This window comes from Lagenorhynchus albirostris, chromosome 7 (genome assembly GCF_949774975.1).
Source record: "Lagenorhynchus albirostris chromosome 7, mLagAlb1.1, whole genome shotgun sequence".
Classification (NCBI taxonomy): domain Eukaryota; kingdom Metazoa; phylum Chordata; class Mammalia; order Artiodactyla; family Delphinidae; genus Lagenorhynchus; species Lagenorhynchus albirostris.
Window position 1 is genome coordinate 105,327,509 of NC_083101.1, and position 19,374 is coordinate 105,346,882.

Sequence of the window (19,374 nt, forward strand, 5' to 3'; positions counted from 1 at the left end):
ATAATATAGATACTTACATACAAGAGAGAAAACAAATGATCACAAATTTTTATTTGTAAAATTCAATATAGAATAATTAATAATTGAGTATGATTTTTAAAATACAGGCCTACTAATGAGAAGAATGGAATTTTTTGGTGGGGAGAGGATAATATTTTGTTTACTTCATGTTCAAAGTTAGTATTCCCTGTCCTCAAATTGATTGTGAATGTTCATCTGTGAAAACTATTCCTAGCTCATAGGTTGTATAAAAACAGGTGGGAGGCCAGATTAGTCCATGGGCCATAGTTGCTGACCCCCTGTGTTAGACCATAAATTGCCACTCTTCTGTTACTTTTGAGCTTGAATGAAGTTCCATTTATGTAATCCTTTTGAACATTCAAAGCGAAATTGGTCTTTAAGGCTTTAAGTATAATTTTTACTGAAGTATTCTGTTTGTTCTGGTGGAGAAACAGAAGTCTTGCCATTCATTGTCATTCTAGTGAATGTCTAGTCTTTTGAGAATTTGTTGAATTTTTAAATAAGTAAAAATTTATAAGGCATCTAGTGAAGGAAAAATTAGGTCTATAATATGTAATCCCAAGGACACAAAATATAGTGTAGTTTTAAGTATTAAGCATTCTGTATATTACATGTACTAGGAAATTAATGTCTTTTATATTAAAATTTTATATGCAACCCATCCTGCTTAAAATTTTTTTGGTTTATTCAGGACAAAGAAGGCGAATTAAAAGGCAGAGCCTTCTTAAAATGGCTAATAATTTAGCAGTTGTGAGAATGATGATTTCTATTCCTTTAACAAAGGTTTTCAAATGGACTGAACATTATTTATGCAGTTGCATAGTTAACATGCGAAACCACAATCTACTCACAACTGATTTTTGTTGTTGTTGTTGCTTTTTATTTTTCTAGGATTTCTGTCTGTGTAAGATATATTCATTACCCAGTAATGAAACTTTGTATATACCATATGGCAGCCTTGTTCCTAATGTGAATTATAAACAGCATGCGATTAACCGTCCTCTGGTATGAGACTTATATCTACTGTGGCATTCACTAAAGCGTCTGTCTGATGGTGTGATGTTTTAGGACTTGAATATTTGGTGTTTCTTGGTTTGTTTTAATTTCATATTTTCACACAAGCTTGGTCTGTTTACCTTTATTTTTGTGTCCTTTCTTTCTGTGTTCTCCCCACCTCTCTGCTTCACCTTTCTTAGCAAAGATGAGGATTTCTACCTTCAACATACATTGTTGGTCTTGTCTTCTGTTTTTGTTAGGAGGGACAGCAGTGTGATAAAAGAGGAAATCAAAGCCTTTCTTGCCAATCGGAGGATTTCCCAAGCAGTTGTTGCACAGGTAACAGGTAAGAGCTGAAGAGCCCTTTATTCTGGAATCTTGTCTAGTCTCTGCCTTCTGGTGCAGATGTTGGAATATTGCTTGCATTTCTGCATTGCAGTGCAGATCTGTCAGCTTAGGCATAATAATGTATGCCTGTGATTTAAAACCCATTGTCTCCGACATCTTGGAACTTCTCCAGTGACTTTTTTTTTTTACTTGTGCTTGTAAATTTTACAGCATTTGTAATAAGCACAAAATTCCCTATTTTATGGCTAAAAAAGGATTCTCTGGTTTTCTTGTAATTGTGACAGAGCTTATGACACATGCACATCCAACTGCTATCTACATTTCATATTTTTAAAAGCTTCACAGTCCTCCAAATCCAATCCCTGATTTTACCAATTAAAAAATGATTCATGAGAGTAAAGGAAGTTGTGTTTTTTCAACCACTTTTCTATATGTGAAAGCTTTCCTCAAAGCATTACTGAGAAGATAAGAATTACCAGTGTCTTCTCTTTGTTTTTTATATCCCATCCCATTACCCACCCCACCGCAGCCCCATCCTGAGTATGTGGTGTATATGTGTCATTCTCTATTCAGATTGCATTTTTTATGGAGTTCTTGAATTTTGGGGTAGCATGTGTTTTCTTTGTTGGTCTGTAGTCTTCCTTTCTTGGATATCAATGATTTATAAGACCTTAATAAAATCAACTATGTCTTAGTCATGAGAGGAACCAGAAACTCTTTCAACTACATGTTGTAGTTGATACATTGTTGTGTGTTGTACATTGATGGATATGAAAATTAATTTGTTCCTCCCCTTCCTTTTTTTAACATGCCACTAGCAGCTCTGTGACTTCGGGCTTTTTAGCCTCTGCACCTCAGTTTCTTACTTCTACAATGATGTAGTTGGATCTGATCTTTAACAGTACCTTCCAATTTTAAGATACTATTTCTATTCTCTAGACATTGATACATATTGAAGCTCATTTACCTAAACGGTTGTTATTGACCATTTATTTGGTTAAAAATGAAACTTGAGATTTCAGAAGTCTTAAATTTCACCCCAAGAATCTAAGGTCAGCCAATTTTAATATGTGTGTAACATATTACACTAGTAATGTATTTTTATAAATGACACTTCCGTTCGTGGTAAAAAAAAAAAAATTTAATTAAAGGCATGTCCCTTCGCCTAGAAATCTTAAACAAAAGGACAGTGTGTGAATTTAATTTTTATAATCTTCAGTTGTTTTTCAGTAGGATATTTAAAATAAATTGTTACCTTTATCTTCAAGGATTAAGGCATGGTGCTAAGGGCATTGTAAGGGCAAGTTAAGTGGGTTTTACCAAAACCCACTGATGTGCACTATGGAAAGATGGAGCGTTGTCTTTCAGGACTTTTATTTCAGCCCCCAAGATTAGTAGCAATAGTATCTTCTAGCTTGTCAACCTCAAAAAGAAAAAGACAAAATCGTACTGTTATAGACAGCATTATAAAGTTGATTTTGCCCAAGTGGAAATATTTCTGAATGTCTTGAATACCCTGAATCTTGAATCATCTTGGACTTTTTAAATAATATCTTTTGAAACCCATCAGACGTTGATGCAAATTATAATAAAATACCTTTAAAAGGAATTTCTTAGCCATATCTAAAGCATTAGTTATACCATTCATCAAATCCTGCCTTTTGGGGTTTTTGTTTGTCTGTTTGTTTTGTTTTTTCTATTCAATATTTTTCCTTAAGTTTTTTTAAAACTTATACTGGAGTATAGCCAATTAACAATGTTGTGATAGTTTCAGGTGTACAGCAAAGGGACTCAGCCATACATATACATGTATCCATTCTCCCCAGTACTGCCTTTTGGAAAGGGAAATTAAAAGATGTTTTAGCATCTTGCTACTCAAAATGTAATCCATGGGACAGCAATATTGGAAGCTTATTAGAAATGTAAAGATACAGAGTATCATGCTATACCTACTGAATCAGAATTTACATTTTAACCAGATCTCCAGGTGATCTGGGTGTGAGAAGTGCAGTTCTAGGAGACTGGTAAGCTTTCCTGATGCTAATTTCAATGGATTGGCACTGGTTAACATTGCCCCAGTCAGTGACAGTCATCATGATGCCATCTCCTGTTTTTGAAAGCAAGAGTTGAAATTTTTACACAGGTATTATCTGTTATAACACATGGACTTTTCTTTTGCCACTGTAATCATAAGATTTGGTACTGTTAAAACTTCTTGCCCCCATTTCTGCCTCACCCCAACTTATTCTTCCTCCTCTTCATTCCTAGTCCAAAAGCTGGTTCATTTCCCCTTGATCAGATATCTTTAATGGTTCTCCATTGTCTAGAAAATGAAACGCTTTATAATCTACTCCAGCCTTCTCTTTATATCCTTCTCCTTTTCAGTATAATCCCTAGCTGGATTCAGCTATGTGCCATTTTTAGTATTCTGGTCACCTGGATGCTAATAAATCGTTGATTGTGCCTAGGATACCTTCACCTCCTCACCTTGGTCTTATCAATTCCTGTTTATCAACATTACCTCAGTTATTATCCTCATTCTGACTTCTTTGATCACTTTAGCCCATGTAGACCTCTCTTTTTTCTGAAATTAATACACTTAGTTTACCACCCTGAGATATTAAACCTCATTTCAGTTCTGCATTTTATAGTAGTATTCTTTAAAAGCAGAGATCTTTCTTAGACATGCTCAAAGAGTCTAGCATTGCACATACTCTCTGAAGATCTCATGTTTACCTAGAAAGGGAGTATTGGTGAAGCTAACACAAGCTACACATGTGAAAATTTATCCAGTATGACTTTGTCCAGTGGTGTTCCTCCTCTAGAAATATTAATTTGCTCAACAAATGCAGCATTAATTCCTGCCCTTAAGAAATTTGTATTTTTCTTTTATCTACTTTAATTCAATTATTTACATAAGGCAGGGGAATGAGGATGATTTATAACCAGATTGGTTCATTGTCCCTTTGGTCAACTAACTGAATTCATGTATTTCTCATGTATTACTGTGTTACATTTTCACCCAGCCTGTCTAGCCATCAAACTAAACTCAGGGGCAGTGCTTTTCATTCCAGAAAAGACATCCGGCTAGAGAATGGTGAGTTAGTGAGAATCAGTATGAAGCTTGGCCCTCATAACTGGCCCACCTGAGATAGAGTGGCCCGAGTGAGGAAGCCTTCCAGGTGCCCAGGGCTCACTCCTTGGGGTACCTGATTAATATATAGGCACATTTTTCTGTCTAAACAAATTAATCAAGTGTATCTTAAAAGAATGTGTACCTGGTGAAATCTACCACAAAATAAAGTTTAGGATATGGTGCTCTGGAATCTGTCCTGTATTGGAGTCTCTTAAAGGCAGTTAAGTTTAACTATATTATGTGAAATAATGAAATAAATCAACCTTGGGATAAAAATGAGAACGAGTGGTGATAACAAAAGGAAATGCTAAATAAAAATGTGTAGTGAGGTGCAAAATTATAACACATGGGCTTGTTCCAGAAACAAAATACAGAGGCTTCTTTTTATAGATTTGGAGGATTTCTATAATAAGATAAACAAGAAGTTCATGGGTGGGGTCTGTATAAATAATATCCTACTGATAGGAAAAATGACAGTATAAACAGGATATAATAACAGTGCCTGCTGAATTTCCCAGCATGTTATTTGTAGCTTTTTTCACAGAGTCACAGCTGCTCCCACCAAGGGTGGATTTTTACCTCTGTAAGAGGTCGAGCAACTTTCTAAATTCTCACTAACAGTGGTGGGGTGGGGAACATACGTAGCCTTTGCTTTAGTAATAAATATGTATGTTTTATATTCACTTTCAGGGTGAAACATTTTCTTGGGCTATTAGAATTCTTAAAACATGATTTTCTTTTTAAATGACCTCTGGGAAAAATCACGCTGGCAGAATAAATGAGTAAATGGGCAATGCTTGAGTGAGTGCTTATCAGCTAAATAAATATACTAATTAGATTCATGTCCTCTTAAAAAATAAATAAGTGAAAGAAGAAAAATTAATCATCTCTGAATTTTAAGAAATTTATCATAATTCTGTTTTCTTGAATGATAGCAGTATAATGGAAAAGTGACCATTAAACTTTTGAATCCCAAAATTCTAGTCCTTCTGTCAAATAGCCTTGTGATCCAGGACAAATCACGTAACTTCTCTGAGCCTCAGTTTCTTTATTTATAAGACGAGGGGTTTGACCAAATGTTTTCCAAGTATCTTTTCTAGTTGTCAAATTTCCGTTCTGTTTTTAAACTGTTAAGTACATTTAACAAGTATGCATGTTACCCCTATCTAGTGACTCTCATTCCCAAAATGTAAGAATTTGTATAAAGAGAAGCTCTGAAACAGTTTCAGAAGTGTTCCAGCTGTATTCAGATCACTTCCCTTTTCTTTTTTTTTTTTTTTTTTTTTTTTTTTTTGCGGTATGCGGGCCTCTCACTGCTGTGGCCTCTCCCGTTGCGGAGCACAGGCTCCGGATGCGCAGGCTCAGCGGCCATGGCTCACGGGCCCAGCCGCTCCGCGGCATGCGGGATCCTCCCGGACCGGGGCACGAACCCGCGTCCCCCGCATCGGCAGGCGGACTCTCAACCACTGCGCCACCAGGGAAGCCCCCCTTTTCTTAGTTATCTTTAAAATGAAGAGTAAAAGCACTATGTATTCAATTTAATTATGATAATTTCTTTACAAAGTAGAACTTCAGACCAGACACTAAAAACCAACTAAAATGTCAATATACCTTTTTTTAAAAATAGACTTTATGTTTTAGAGTAGTTTTAGGTTCACAGCAAAAGTGAACAGAAAGTATAGAGAGTTCCCATATACCTCCTGCCCCTCCACACACACACAGCCTTCCCTACTCTCAGCATCTTACGCTAGAGTGGTACTTTATTATAATATGAACCTACGTTGTCACCCAAAGTCCATAGTTTACTTTAGGTATAGATAGTTTTGTACATTCTATGGGTCTTGAAAAAAGTGTAATGACTAGTATCTACCATTATAGTATCAGAAGATGATACTGTAGTTTAATTGCCTGAAAATCCTCTGTACTCCACCTATTCATCCTTCCCTCTCTCTCCCCTAACCCTTGGCAACTGCTAATCTTTTTGCTGTCTCCATAGTTTTGCCTTTTCCAGAATGTTATCATATTCTTTTCAGGTTGGCTTCTTTCACTTAATAATATGTATTTAAGGGTCTTTAATGTCTTTTCATGGCTTGATAGTTCATTTCTTTTTAGTGCTAAGTAATATTCCATTATCCAGATGTACCACAGTTTATCCATTCACCTACTGAAGGACATCTTGGTTGCTTTCAAGTTTCGGCAATTATGAATAAAGCAGCTCTAAACAAGTAGAATTTATATCTATATTAGAAAAGCAGTGTTGGTAGGGCATAAGTCACAGACTATGGTATTGTCCTATTATAATACAACCAAGCATAATTATAATGCTTATTTAACAAGATTTTATCAATTCCTACCTAATGAATTTTACTAGTTTTATGTAGAGCTCCACTATGAAGGCTATTATCTGTATAAAATGCACAGATTTCTGTATATGAGATGGGACTTGTGTCTCCAAATTGAAAAGGTTTAGAGCTTTAATTTCTATTAGGAGAAAACTTCTTTTCAAATATAAATGTTTTTGCAGAGTGCATTTTAGGATTTTCCCTTGTCTTGCAGCCTCTGAAGAATAAGAACAGATGTTGTCCTATGGTTCAAAAAATTCTTACTTTTATTCTCATTTTCTTCTATGTTCTGCAGTTTGTTGCCAAACTGTTTTCTTGTAAACATAACACATAAGGTTACCTTTCTTTTCCGTAGGAAAAAATCCAGGCTATATATCTGAATACTCGTATTTTCTCACTTTGATGATGGCTCTGAAAAATTGGAGTGAAAATAATTTCAGAGGACACTCTTTGTTGTTAGAAAATCAGTTTTCTACAATTCTTGAAATTTATTGTCCTACCAGGGCTTTTATCATCTCAAATGCAATGTACAGGGACATACATTTTTGGTGTTAAAAAAACTAAGGAAGGTTGGTTTTCAAGTATAAAATAAGATTTCTCTTCCACCTGTATTTAAAGTAGAAATTATATTTTAAAAACTTTTATTCTACCACAAGCTTTGACAGAAGTGATTTTAAAAGGTTAGACACAGATGTGTTTTTCCCCCTTCAGTAATTTCCACTTTTGTTTCTCCCCAATTCTTGCTTCCTAAGATCATGGAGAAAAGTCTGTACTTAAGGTATAATATTCCTTCAACAGCTTTATGAAATCCGTCTTACCTAACATAAGTTAATTTTCTTTATATTAAAAAAAGCCTACAGCGAAAAATGACAGAAAGAAGAAATACCCTAGTAAGAGTCAGAAAGTATCTGTGTCTGATAAAATAGCATAACCTAAAGTTCAGCTGTAGTCAGTATTATAAATAACAATCTACAGAAGAAGGCTCTGAAGGGAATGGAATAAATACCACTTTTTGTAAACTACAAATATGGTCTTTTATACATTAAGGAATTATTTTGTTAACTCTTGAAGTTTACACAGGGATAGATCTTAAATCAAAGAATTTGACATCAGTTGCTACATTTATTTAGGTGAGGAACTGAAGCTTGAACTAACCAAGCTGGAGGGCCTTGATATCTGAGAGACCTATAAAATTCTGAAACAATCATTCAAATTCTTACGGCCTTAAGAAAGCTTTTAACATCAGCGTGTGTCAGCTTCAGCTAAATTTAACTACAGTTGATCCTTAGACAACAGGGATTTGAACTGTGTGGGTCTACTTCTATGTGGATTTTGTTTTTCAATAAATACATACCAGTGTTTCACAGTCCACGGTTGTTTGAATCCACAGATGCAGAAACTGCCTATTTGGAGGGCCAGCTGTAAAGTTATACTTGGATTTTGGACTGGGCAGGGAGGTCAACACCTCTAACCCCCAGGTCAACTAACTATATCATTTGATCCTCACAAAATAAACTTTTTTTTTTTCACATGGATGTCTAATTGTTAGAGTATCATTTTTGGAAATAGTCAACAGTCGTCAAGACACTAGTCTTTCCCTATTAAATTACATTGGCATCTTTATCAAAAATCAGTTGAATGCATATGTGTGAGTCTGTTTGTGGGTTCTCTCTTGTCGTCCGTTGGACTTTATATCTGTCCCTATACCTATACAAAACTGTAAATTACTGTAAACTTATAGTAAATCTTGAAATCAGAACGTGTAATTTCTTCCAACTTTGTTTTTCTTTTTCAAGATCACTGTTGATATTCTAGGTCTTTTGCACTTCCATATCATTTTAAAATCAGCCTCTCATATACCCTGAGAAAACCATAATTCCAAAAGAGTCATGTACCAGAATGTTCATTGCAGCTCTATTTACAGTAGCCAGGACATGGAAGTAGCCTAAGTGTCCATCAACAGATGAATGGATAAAGAAGATGTGGCACATATATACAATGGAATATTACTCAGCCATAAAAAGGAACAGAACTGAGTTATTTGTAGTGAGGTGGATGGACCTAGAGACTGTCATACAGAGTGAAATAAGTCAGAAAGAGAAAAACAAATACCGTATGCTAACACATATATATGGAATCTTAAAAAAAGAAAAAGAAAAAGAAAATGGTCAGAAGAACCTAGGGGCAAGATGAGAATAAAGATGCAGACCCACTAGAGAATGGACTTGAGGATATGGGGAGGGGAAAGGGTAAGCTGGGACAAAGTGAGAGAGTGGCATGGACATATATACACTACCAAACATAAAATAGATAGCTAGGGGGAAGCAGCCGCATAGCACAGGGAGATCAGCTTGGTGCTTTGTGACCACCTAGAGGGGTGTGATAGGGAGGGTGGGAGGGAGGGAGATGCAAGAGGGAAGAGATATGGGGACATATGTATATGTACAACTGATTCACTTTGTTATAAAGCAGAAACTAACACACCATTGTAAAGCAATTATACTCCAATAAAGATGTTAAAAATAAATAAAGTCAGCCTCAATTTCTATGACAAAAGCATATTTGTAGTGAGATTGTGATTGGGATTGTGTTGAATATATAGGTAAAGCTAGCATCAAGAATCTCTTAATCATATTGAGTGTTCCCATCTACGAACATGGTATATTTCTCCATTTGTTTAGGTCTTCTTTATTTTCCCTCAGCCATGTTAGTAGTTTTCAGAGTACGGGTCTCACACATATTTTCTTAAGTTCATCTAAATATTTTATACTTTTGGTATTACTATATTGGTACTATTTTTAACTTCAATTTCCAGTTGTTTGTTTCTTGTGTCATAGAATAGTTGGTTTGGGTATATTGACATTCTGTTTTGTAACCTTGCTAAAAATTCATCTATTTGGTACATTTTTTGTAGCTTTTTTTGGTAAATTCTTAGGATTTTCTACATGGACAGTCGTGTTATCTGTGAATAGAAATAATTCTGCTTCTTCCTTTTCAATGTGTATGTCTTCTATTTCTTTTTCTTGCCTTATTGCATGGACTAGGACTGCTAGTTAAATATTAAATATATCTTTGCCTTTTTCTGAATCCTAGAGAGCAAGAATGCAATATTTCACCATTAAGTGTCATCTTAGCTGTAGATTTTTCATTGATGTCCCATATCAAGATGACCTTTAAGGGAAGTTCCTGTCTATTTCTAGTTTCTGAGAATTTTTATCATGAATGGATGTTCTGTACTGTGTCAAATGCTTTTTCTGCATCTGTTAGTTGACCACGTGGGTTTAGTTTTTTAGTCTTATTAATATGGGGAATTACACTGATTGATTTTCAAATGTTAAACCTTGCATTCTGGGAAAAACGTCACTGAATTATGATGTATTATTCTTTTATATGGTTTGATTCAATTTGCTGATATTTTGTTAAGAGTTCTTGCATCTGTGTTCATAAAGGGGTATTGTTCTGGGTTTGTGTTGTTATTTCTATTTCTTGTAACGTCCTTGTCTAGTTTTGTTACTATGATAATATGACCTCATAAGATGAATTGGGAAGTGTTCTCTTGTATTTCTAGAAGAATTGGCATAGAATTGTGTTATTTCTTCCCTAAATATCTTTTTTTGAGACTATGCTTTTTTTTTTTTTTTTTTTTTGCGGTACATGGGCCTCTTACTGTTGTGGCCTCTCCCATTGCGGAGCACAGGCTCTGGACGCACAGGCTCAGAGGCCATGGCTCACGGGCCTAGCCGCTCCGCGGCATGTGGGATCTTCCCGGACCGGTGCACGAACCCGTGTCCCCTGCATTGGCAGGTGGACTCTCAACCACTGTGCCACCAGGGAAACCCCTGAGACTATGCTTTTTTTATTATAGTGAATATCTTAAACTTGGTAATGACTTACTGTCTAAATCTAATCCTGTAGGACTTGTACCCTGTACTGAAATCAGCAAAATAGAATGTAGAATAGTAGAGATTTGGGGGTCACTAATACTTCAAAGATTGCCAGCACTTTTCTACATGATTTTACCCTCGGCAGAAATATTTTTCTCTTGACAGTTGGCTAGGATAGAAGGATTACAAACCACAAACTAAATTGAATTTGCTTTAGATACAACAATAGCCCTTCCCCTGTGCCCTAGTATGCCTGAGTAAAGAACATCATTTTCACTGACTTAAGCTACGGGATTTTGCTTTTTGTGTTAGTTTTACAAATATTGACTGACCTATCTCTAAATCTGTTCCCAAACAGATCCATGGACAGCATCTTGGTTTTTGGACACATTGATTTTAATGTACATGTCCAATATAACCTTGGCCCAAGGTTGCTGTCATTATTCGTGATGAGAATTATAGCAGAGTTTTTTAGAAACATACTTAATGTGATCTCTTTTGAATATTTCTAGACGTTTTAAGAACTAGAATATCCTATTTTCTGAAAATTGTTTCTTTTTTCTCCTTTGTTTTAAACATACAGATTTTCTGTTGTGCAAGCCCTTCCATCGCTAGATATTTTTGGAAGGACATTCATTACCAATTTGTCTTGATTTTTGTAGGATATAAAGAGTGACTTTGAAATGTTTGAGTGCTATGTGTTAAAATAATTATCACACATAGTAAGAACTATATCTCTTAAACCACTGTTGCCCATGCTATTTTGAGTCTTTAGCTCAGCTTTTTCATTGTGTTAAATACCTATCAGGACAGCATATAGTGCTCTGAGTTGTAGAAGACCAATTGCTCTGCTTTTTACTACTGTGCACCTTGTTAGCTACACCTGTCTTTTTGGGGAGCTTTTTATTTTTAGCTATAATGTATTTTAACACTAAGTGCTGGATGCTGTGCTGTTTTTTATATTTGAGAGGCAGGTGTTAACTTCTTCAGTTATAGATGAGAAAACTGAGGCTAAAGGAGATTGAATCATTTGCCCATAGTCACACAGCTAATTACTGTTTGTCTTGCTGCAAAGCCAGTGTTCTTGACATGGCATTTCAGTATGTAAAGGCAATATAGTACAGTGGTCAAGTACATGACTTTGAGAATTTAAAATATTATTTCTGTCACTTACTGGTTATATAACTTTGGGCAACTTATTGAATGTCTTAAACCTCAGTTTCTTCTTTTGGAAAATGAGAAGAATAATGATACCTACCTAAGGGTTCTTGAGTAGATTAAATGAGTTTGTTTATGTAAAGTTTCTGGCACATAGTAAATGCCATAGAAATTGTTTATTATTATGATTATTAACCATTATACTGCTTAATGTTCAGCCAGCAATCATTTCCCCTTCATCTCTCTCCAGACTGACTTTTCTGAAGTTAAGCTTCCTGAGACTAAATATGTTAACCATAATGTTTCAAGCCTTGGAATGAACTTTAAAAAATATATACCACCCCCATGTTCATTGCAGCACATTTACAATAGCCAAGACATGGAAACAACCTAAGTGTAAATCAGTGTATGAATGGATAAAGAAAAATTTGTGACAACATGGATGGACCTTGAGGGCATTATGCTGAGTGAAATAAGTTAGACAGAGAAAGACAAATACTGTAAGATATCATTTATATGTGGAATCTTAAAAAACAAAAAACTCATAGATACAAAAAAGAGATTGGTGGTTGCCACAGGCAGGGTATGGAGGGTGTGCAAAATGGGTGAAAGGTGGTCAAAAAGGACAAATTTGCAATTATAAGGTAAATAAGTCCTGGGAATATAATGTACAGCATGGTGACTATAGTTAACAAAACTGTATTGTATATTTGAAAGATGCTAAGAGTGGATCTTAAAAGTTCTCGTCACACATACACACAATGTTTGTAATTATAAGTGGTGATGATGTTAACTTGTGGTAATCATTTCACAACAAGCACATTTATCAGTCATTATGTTGTACACCTAAAACTAACACAATAAAAAAATTTTTCAACATAAGCGGATTTTAATGTAACAAAATTTACATTAATGAAAAAGTTTAGTGAGTTGATTTCACATTCAGCATTGCAGCTAACCTTTAAGAATATATCCACTTGTCAAGTTTTAGTGTCGTATCAGAGAATACCACAGTTTTGGAAAAAGCTATTAATATAGCCCTTCCATTTCTATCTTAAAAAAAAAGAAAACACTGTCTAAATTTCATCTTGACATTAGCATAGGGAACTTGCTTCACCATGACTAGCCTTCCACAGTTTGACAAGCACAAAATTGCCTTAAAAATGTTATTTATATAATTACATCTAATACCCTGAGCAGAATTAAGAAGTAGAGAGGACAAACTCCAGCTCCCCTTGTGGCATGATCTTCCTTCTCTCTTCCCCATAATCCTTCTGTTTGCTGACCGTACCAGCATTCTGTCTAGTATCCCCATTTTCTTATTCTGAAGAATGGGAAATCGGTTGTGGTGGCTGCACAACTCTTCGAGTGTACTAAAGACCATTGAATTGTACACTTTAAATGGGTGAATTGTGTGGTATGTGAATTATATCCCAATTAAGCTGTTTTAAAAAGATAAAAAGGGGCTTCCCTGGTGGCGCAGTGGTTGAGAGTCCGCCTGCCGATGCGGGGGACGCGGGTTCGTGCCCCGGTCTGGGAGGATCCCGCGTGCCGCGGAGCGGCTGGGCCCGTGGGCCATGGCCGCTGGGCCTGCGCGTCCGGAGCCTGTGCTCTGCAACGGGAGGGGCCACAACGGTGATAGGCCCACGTACCGCAAAAAAAAAAAAAAAAAAAGATAAAAGGGAAGGAATAAATATAAAAATCATCTAAAATATTTTCTGAACAGAATAGTTCCCTAAAGTGGAATTTAACAATTTTATATGTATTCTTATTACTGAAATAAAAGGCTAATCATTAAGGTAAAATTTTTAAAAAATTTGCATTTTGTATTGGAAAATATGTTCATGTGGTCAAACTTCAGAAGTCCATGAGGGTATACACAGTACTAAATCTCTCCTGTTTCCGTCTCTCAGCCATAGTTCCCTTCCTAGAATAAACTAATGTTAATCACTTTCTGCAGAGATATTTTATGCATTTATAAACAAGTATATCTATAGTCCTTTTCTCCTTTTTTGCCAGATAGGTGGTATGCTATATACAGTATTCTGCACCAAGCTTTTCTAACTTGGGAAGTATCCCACATCAGTATATAAAGAGTATTGTCACTGGTTTGGGGTTTTTTCCCCCCCGACAGGTTTTTTGTTGTTGCTGTTGTTCTTATTGGTACATAAAACAATGACACATCTTGCAATCAGTGCTGTTGTAGATTTGATGAAATACAGTATAAACATTGATGAACATCCTGCTTGGATCGTTCTCCAAACCAGTTGTAGGCATCTGTACTCTAACCATTGCTCTCCATCTTTGCCAATAATTGATATATTGTTAGACTTTTTCATGTTTTGCCAACCTAATAGAAGTAAAATGGTATTTCATTGCAGTTTTATTTTATTTTTTTATTGAGGTATAATTGATATATACTAATTTCAGGCATACTACATAATGATTTGAATTTTGTATATATTACAAAATGATCACCACAAGTCTAGTTAACATCTGTCACTATACATAGTTACAGAAATCGTTTTTCTTGTGATGAAGACTTTTAAGATCTACTCTCTTAAAAATTTTCATCATTGCAGTTTTAAATGCATTTCCCTGATTACTGTTCAGGTTAAACATCAGTTCGTATTTATTGGCCATTTACATGTCCTTTGTGTGAATTGCCTGTTTAAATCTGTTCTGTTTCTTCTTTTATTTTATTTTAAAACATTTTTTGAAATAAAAATTGTATATATTTAAGGCTGTACAATGCAATGTTTTGATATATGCCTACATTGTCACTATTTTTAATTATCACCATTTTTTAAAAGTGCATTCCATCTTCTGAAGACTATAATTTTCAACCCACAATTAACATTTAGCAATTCAGTAACTATTTTAAACCATTTTTTGCCATTATTTCACACACAGACACTAACTAAATACTTGTTTAATAAATTAAATAATAAAATTTGTTTAGATAAAGATTTAGATAACACTTCAACTTGATGATATATTATTTTTTAATGCAGTTACTCTTTTTTATGTGTAACATTTTTTTTTTAATGTTCATGTACACCCCCTTTGACCATGTAATTTATCTTCGAGGAATTTATCCTATAGAAATATTTGCTTATGTCTAGAATAATGAATGTGCAGGAATATTTATTGCAGCATATATGATAGCAAAAGGCTATTTATAACCTAAGTGTCCATCAGTAGGGGACTAGTTGGATAAATTATGGTGCATTCATATTATAGAGCACTGTTTATCGTTAAAAGAATAATGCAGCTCTATATGTGTTAGGTGGAATGAGGAAGGGAATGGGTCTTAAGGTGTGGGAGGGAGGTAACTGATTTTATTTTTAGGCACCAATCTTAAAACATATACCATGTCACAGGCTCAACAGTAATGTGTACTGGCCAGATTCAACTCAAGTATCACCTGTTTGCTCTTTGACAGCAGTCAGAACCACAACAGGATTTTGTTGCTTTTTACATAATTCGAAAGTTCATCTGTAGAAAAAATTCATAAGAATAACTAAGACCTTCTTTAAAAAGAACAGAGGAAGGAGTTTGAACAAATTTGCCCTGCGACATATTAAAATATACTATATGGTTAGAGTAATTAAATAAAGATCATATTGTCAGATTGATAGATGTATTACTTGTACAGAACAGAGTTCATTAATATATCCTTGTATGTTGGGAAATTTAGTTTAAGTAAAGGAATTATTTCAGATCTGTAAGGAAGTGATGTTTTTCCATTGGTTGTCTATTTGAAAATGAAAAAATAAAAATAGGTCTCAACATCACACTAGAAACAGACATCAGTTTCCATATGGAATAAAGAGCAAAATATATATATTTAAATATATATATATACTTAAGCTGGATAAAAGGCCTTACGTTACTGTTTTGAATATTTTTATTATTTTGAAGTAGGAAAGCTTTTCCTAAGTAATACGTAAAAGCCAAAAGATAAAGTTAGATGAATTTAGCTGTATTAAAATTTTAAGCATATATCCAATAAAAGACACTGTAAACAAGATTTACACTGCAAGATATTTGCAATATGAAGAGCAAGGGATTGGTATCTGTAAATATCAAAAGAGCAATTGCAAGTTATTATGGAAACAACAAATAACCCAACAGAAAAATTTGCAAAGCTTTCAGTATATAATTTATAGAAGATGAAATATAAATGGCCAATAAACATACAAAAAGAAAATTAAATAAGATCAACTACAAGTTAACAGGTTTTTTTTTTTTACCCATTAGATCAGCAGACTTTAAAAAGATTGAGGGATACTGCTAGTTAAAAATAGTAGAATAATTCTTTTGTCCATTTCTGTCTCATCATGACCCACCATAAACAATAAAAATAAACAAAAATTTAAAAACTTCCGTCTTCAGTGAAACGGTAACTGGAACCTTAAAACACAGACTAAATCAAATAAGAATTCTGAATCAAAACAAAAGAAAATGATAGGCATTGACACATGCCTCCTCCATCCTGGATAAGGTAACAAGTTGCCCTGAAAGTATCTTAGTTTTGAATGGTTGATCCTGGATCTTTGGTTAAAGGTAACAGTTCTAGAAGGGTGAGGCAACAAGAATAATGGGAATATTCCTATATAGAACAGTTCAACATAGAAACCCCATATCTATAAGCAAACATTCCCCAGTCCCTCATTCCCCCAGCTCCTGGCAATCACTAACTTATTTTCTGTCTCTGTAGATTTACCTGTAGACAGAATTCTGGACATTTCATAAAACAGACTCATGCACCATGTAAACCTTTGTGTCTCCCTTCATTTCACTTAGCATGTTTTCAAGGTTCATCCATGTTGTAGCATATGTCAACACTTCATTCCTTTTAATAGCTGAATGATTTTCCTTTGTATGGATATACCACATTTTATTTATTCATCAGTTGATGGGCATTTGGATTTTTTCCACTTTTTGGCTATGGTGCATAATGTTGCTATGAACATTTGTGTGCTGGTTTTTGTGTAGACAAATTCTCCTGGAATATACTTAGGAATGGAATTGTGGGTCATTTGGTAATTCTATGTTTAACGTTTTGGAGAACTGCCAAAAGTTTTCCATTTTACAAGCCCACCATAAATGTATGAGGGATCCGATTGATTTACATCTTCATGGAGACACTTGTCATTATTATTTGCCTTTTTAATTTTAGCCATTCTAGTGGTTATGAAGTGGTATCTTGTAATTTTGATTTGTATTTACTTAGCAACTAATGATATTGAGCATTTTTTTCATGTGCTTTTTGGCTATTTGTACATATCCTTTGAGAAATGTCTAGTGAAATCCTTTGCCTGTTTTTTAATTGAATTTTTGTCTTCTTATATTGAATTGTAAGAGTTATTTATGTATTCTAGATACAAGTCCCTCGTCAGATACAGGGTTTGCAAATATTTTTACATTCTTGTTACTGACTTTTGAAGTACACAAGACTTTAATTTTGATGAAGTCCAGTTTTTTGTTGTTGCTTTTGATGTCATAGCTAAGAAACCATTGCCTAATACAGAGTGACACAGATTTATGTATGTTTTCTTCTAAGAGTTTTATAATTTTAGCTCTTATATTTAGGTCTGATCCATTTTGAGTTGGTTTTTATATACAATATAAGATAGGAGTCCAGCATCATTTTTTTTTGGCATGTGTGTATCTAGTTGTTCCAGCACCATTTGTTGAAAAGACTATTCTTTTCCCATTCAGTTTTCTTGTCACCATTGTCAAAAATCAATTGACCATAAAGGTATGGGTTTATTACCTGACTCTCATTGACCTATATGTCTGTCCTTATGCCAGTATCACACAGGCTTGACTACTGTAGTTTGACAGTACGTTTGAAATTGGGATGTGTGAGTTCTTCACCTTTGTTCTTCTTTTTAAAGGTTGTTTTGGCAATTGTGGAATTTCCATAGGAATTTTAGGATTTCTGTAGAAAAGCCAGCTGGAATTTTAGTAGGAGTTAGATTGAATCTGTAAATCAATTTGGGGAGTATTGTCATTTTAACAATATTAAGTCTTCAGATCCGTGAAAATGAGATGTTCTTCTGTTTAGGTGTTCTTCAGTTTCTTTCAACAGTGTTTTGTAATTTTCACTTTGCAAGTCTTGTGCTACTTTTGTTAGATTTCTTCCTAAATATTTTATTGTTTTTCAGGCTATTGTTAGTAGACTTGCTTTCTGAATTTCATTTTTGGATTGTTCATTGCTAGTGGATAGAAATAATATTTAATTCAGTATGTTGATCTCATATCCTGCAGCCTTGGTATACATCTTCATTAATTCTAATAGTTTTTTGTGTGCATGCACTCGTGTATTTCTTCAGAGTTCTATATACAAGATCATATCATCTGTAAACAGAGGTAATTTTACTTTTCCCTTCTCTATCTGGATGCCTTTTAATTTCTTTATCCTGGCTAATTTCCCTGGCTAGCACCTCCCCTATTATGTTGAATAGAAGTAGTAAGGGTCAACATCCTTGTGTTGTTCCTGATCTTATAGTGGTGAAGCTATCTGTCTTTTACCACTAAGTATGATATAAGCTGTGGGTGTTTCATGGATGTACTCTATCAAGGTAAGAAGTTTACATCTATTCCTAGCTTATTGAGTGTTCTATATCATGAAAGGATGTTGGATTTTGTTAAATGCTTTTTCTGTGTCTATTAAAATAATTTCATGGGTTTTGTCATTTGTTAATATGGTATACTGCATTGACTGATTTTCATATGTTGAATGAACTTTGCTTTCCTGAGATAAATCCCACCTGGTCATGGTGTATAATCCTTTTTATATGTTGTTAGATTCAGTTTCCTAGTATTTTGTTGAAAATTTCTATATCCATATTCACTGGGGACATTGATCTGTAGTTTTCTTGCAGTGTCTTCATCTGGTTTTGGTATCAGGGTAATATTGGCCTCATAGAATGAGTTGGGAAGTGTTTCCTCCTTTTCTATTTTTTTGGAAGTTTGTGAAGGATTGGTGTTAGTGTGTGTGTGTGAATTATTTTTGAAACACTTGGTAGAATTTACCAGTGAAACCATCTGACCTTTCTTCGTGGGAGGATTTTTGACTACTGATTCAGTATCTTCACTTGCTATACATCTATTCAGATTTTCTGTTTTTTGAATCAGGTTGTTCTAGGAAGTTATCTGTTTCATCTATGTTATATAATTTGTTGGCATACAGTTGTTCTTAGAATTCCTTTATTATCCTTTTTATTTCTGTAATGGTCAGTAATAATGCCCTTTCTCTCATTCCTGATGTTAGTCATTTGAGTCTTCTCTCATTTTGCTTTGTAAATCTACCTAAAAGTTTCTCAATTTCATTGACCTCTTCATAGAACCAGTTTTTTATTTCATTGGTTTTCTCTACTACCCTGTTTCTATTTTCTGTGTCATTTCTTTCTCCTCTACATTATTTTCTTCCTTCTGCTTGTCTTGGATTTAGTTTGCTCTTCTTTTTCTAATTTTT

General features: G+C 34.5%; 1 protein-coding gene across 5 annotated transcripts in view; it reads left to right on the plus strand.

The window, feature by feature from the left end:
• HMBOX1 (homeobox containing 1) overlaps positions 1 to 19,374 on the plus strand; it is a 175,732-nt gene that overhangs the window by 97,756 nt on the left and 58,602 nt on the right. For all 5 annotated transcript variants that reach the window (XR_009541698.1, XM_060155777.1, XM_060155778.1 and 2 more), the window contains exon 4: positions 1,278 to 1,363. Coding sequence is in view for 4 of the 5 variants with exons in the window: in XM_060155777.1 (XP_060011760.1) it covers positions 1,278 to 1,363 (86 nt within the window). In the remaining variant the exon portion in view is untranslated. The remainder of the gene's footprint in view (positions 1 to 1,277; positions 1,364 to 19,374) is intronic.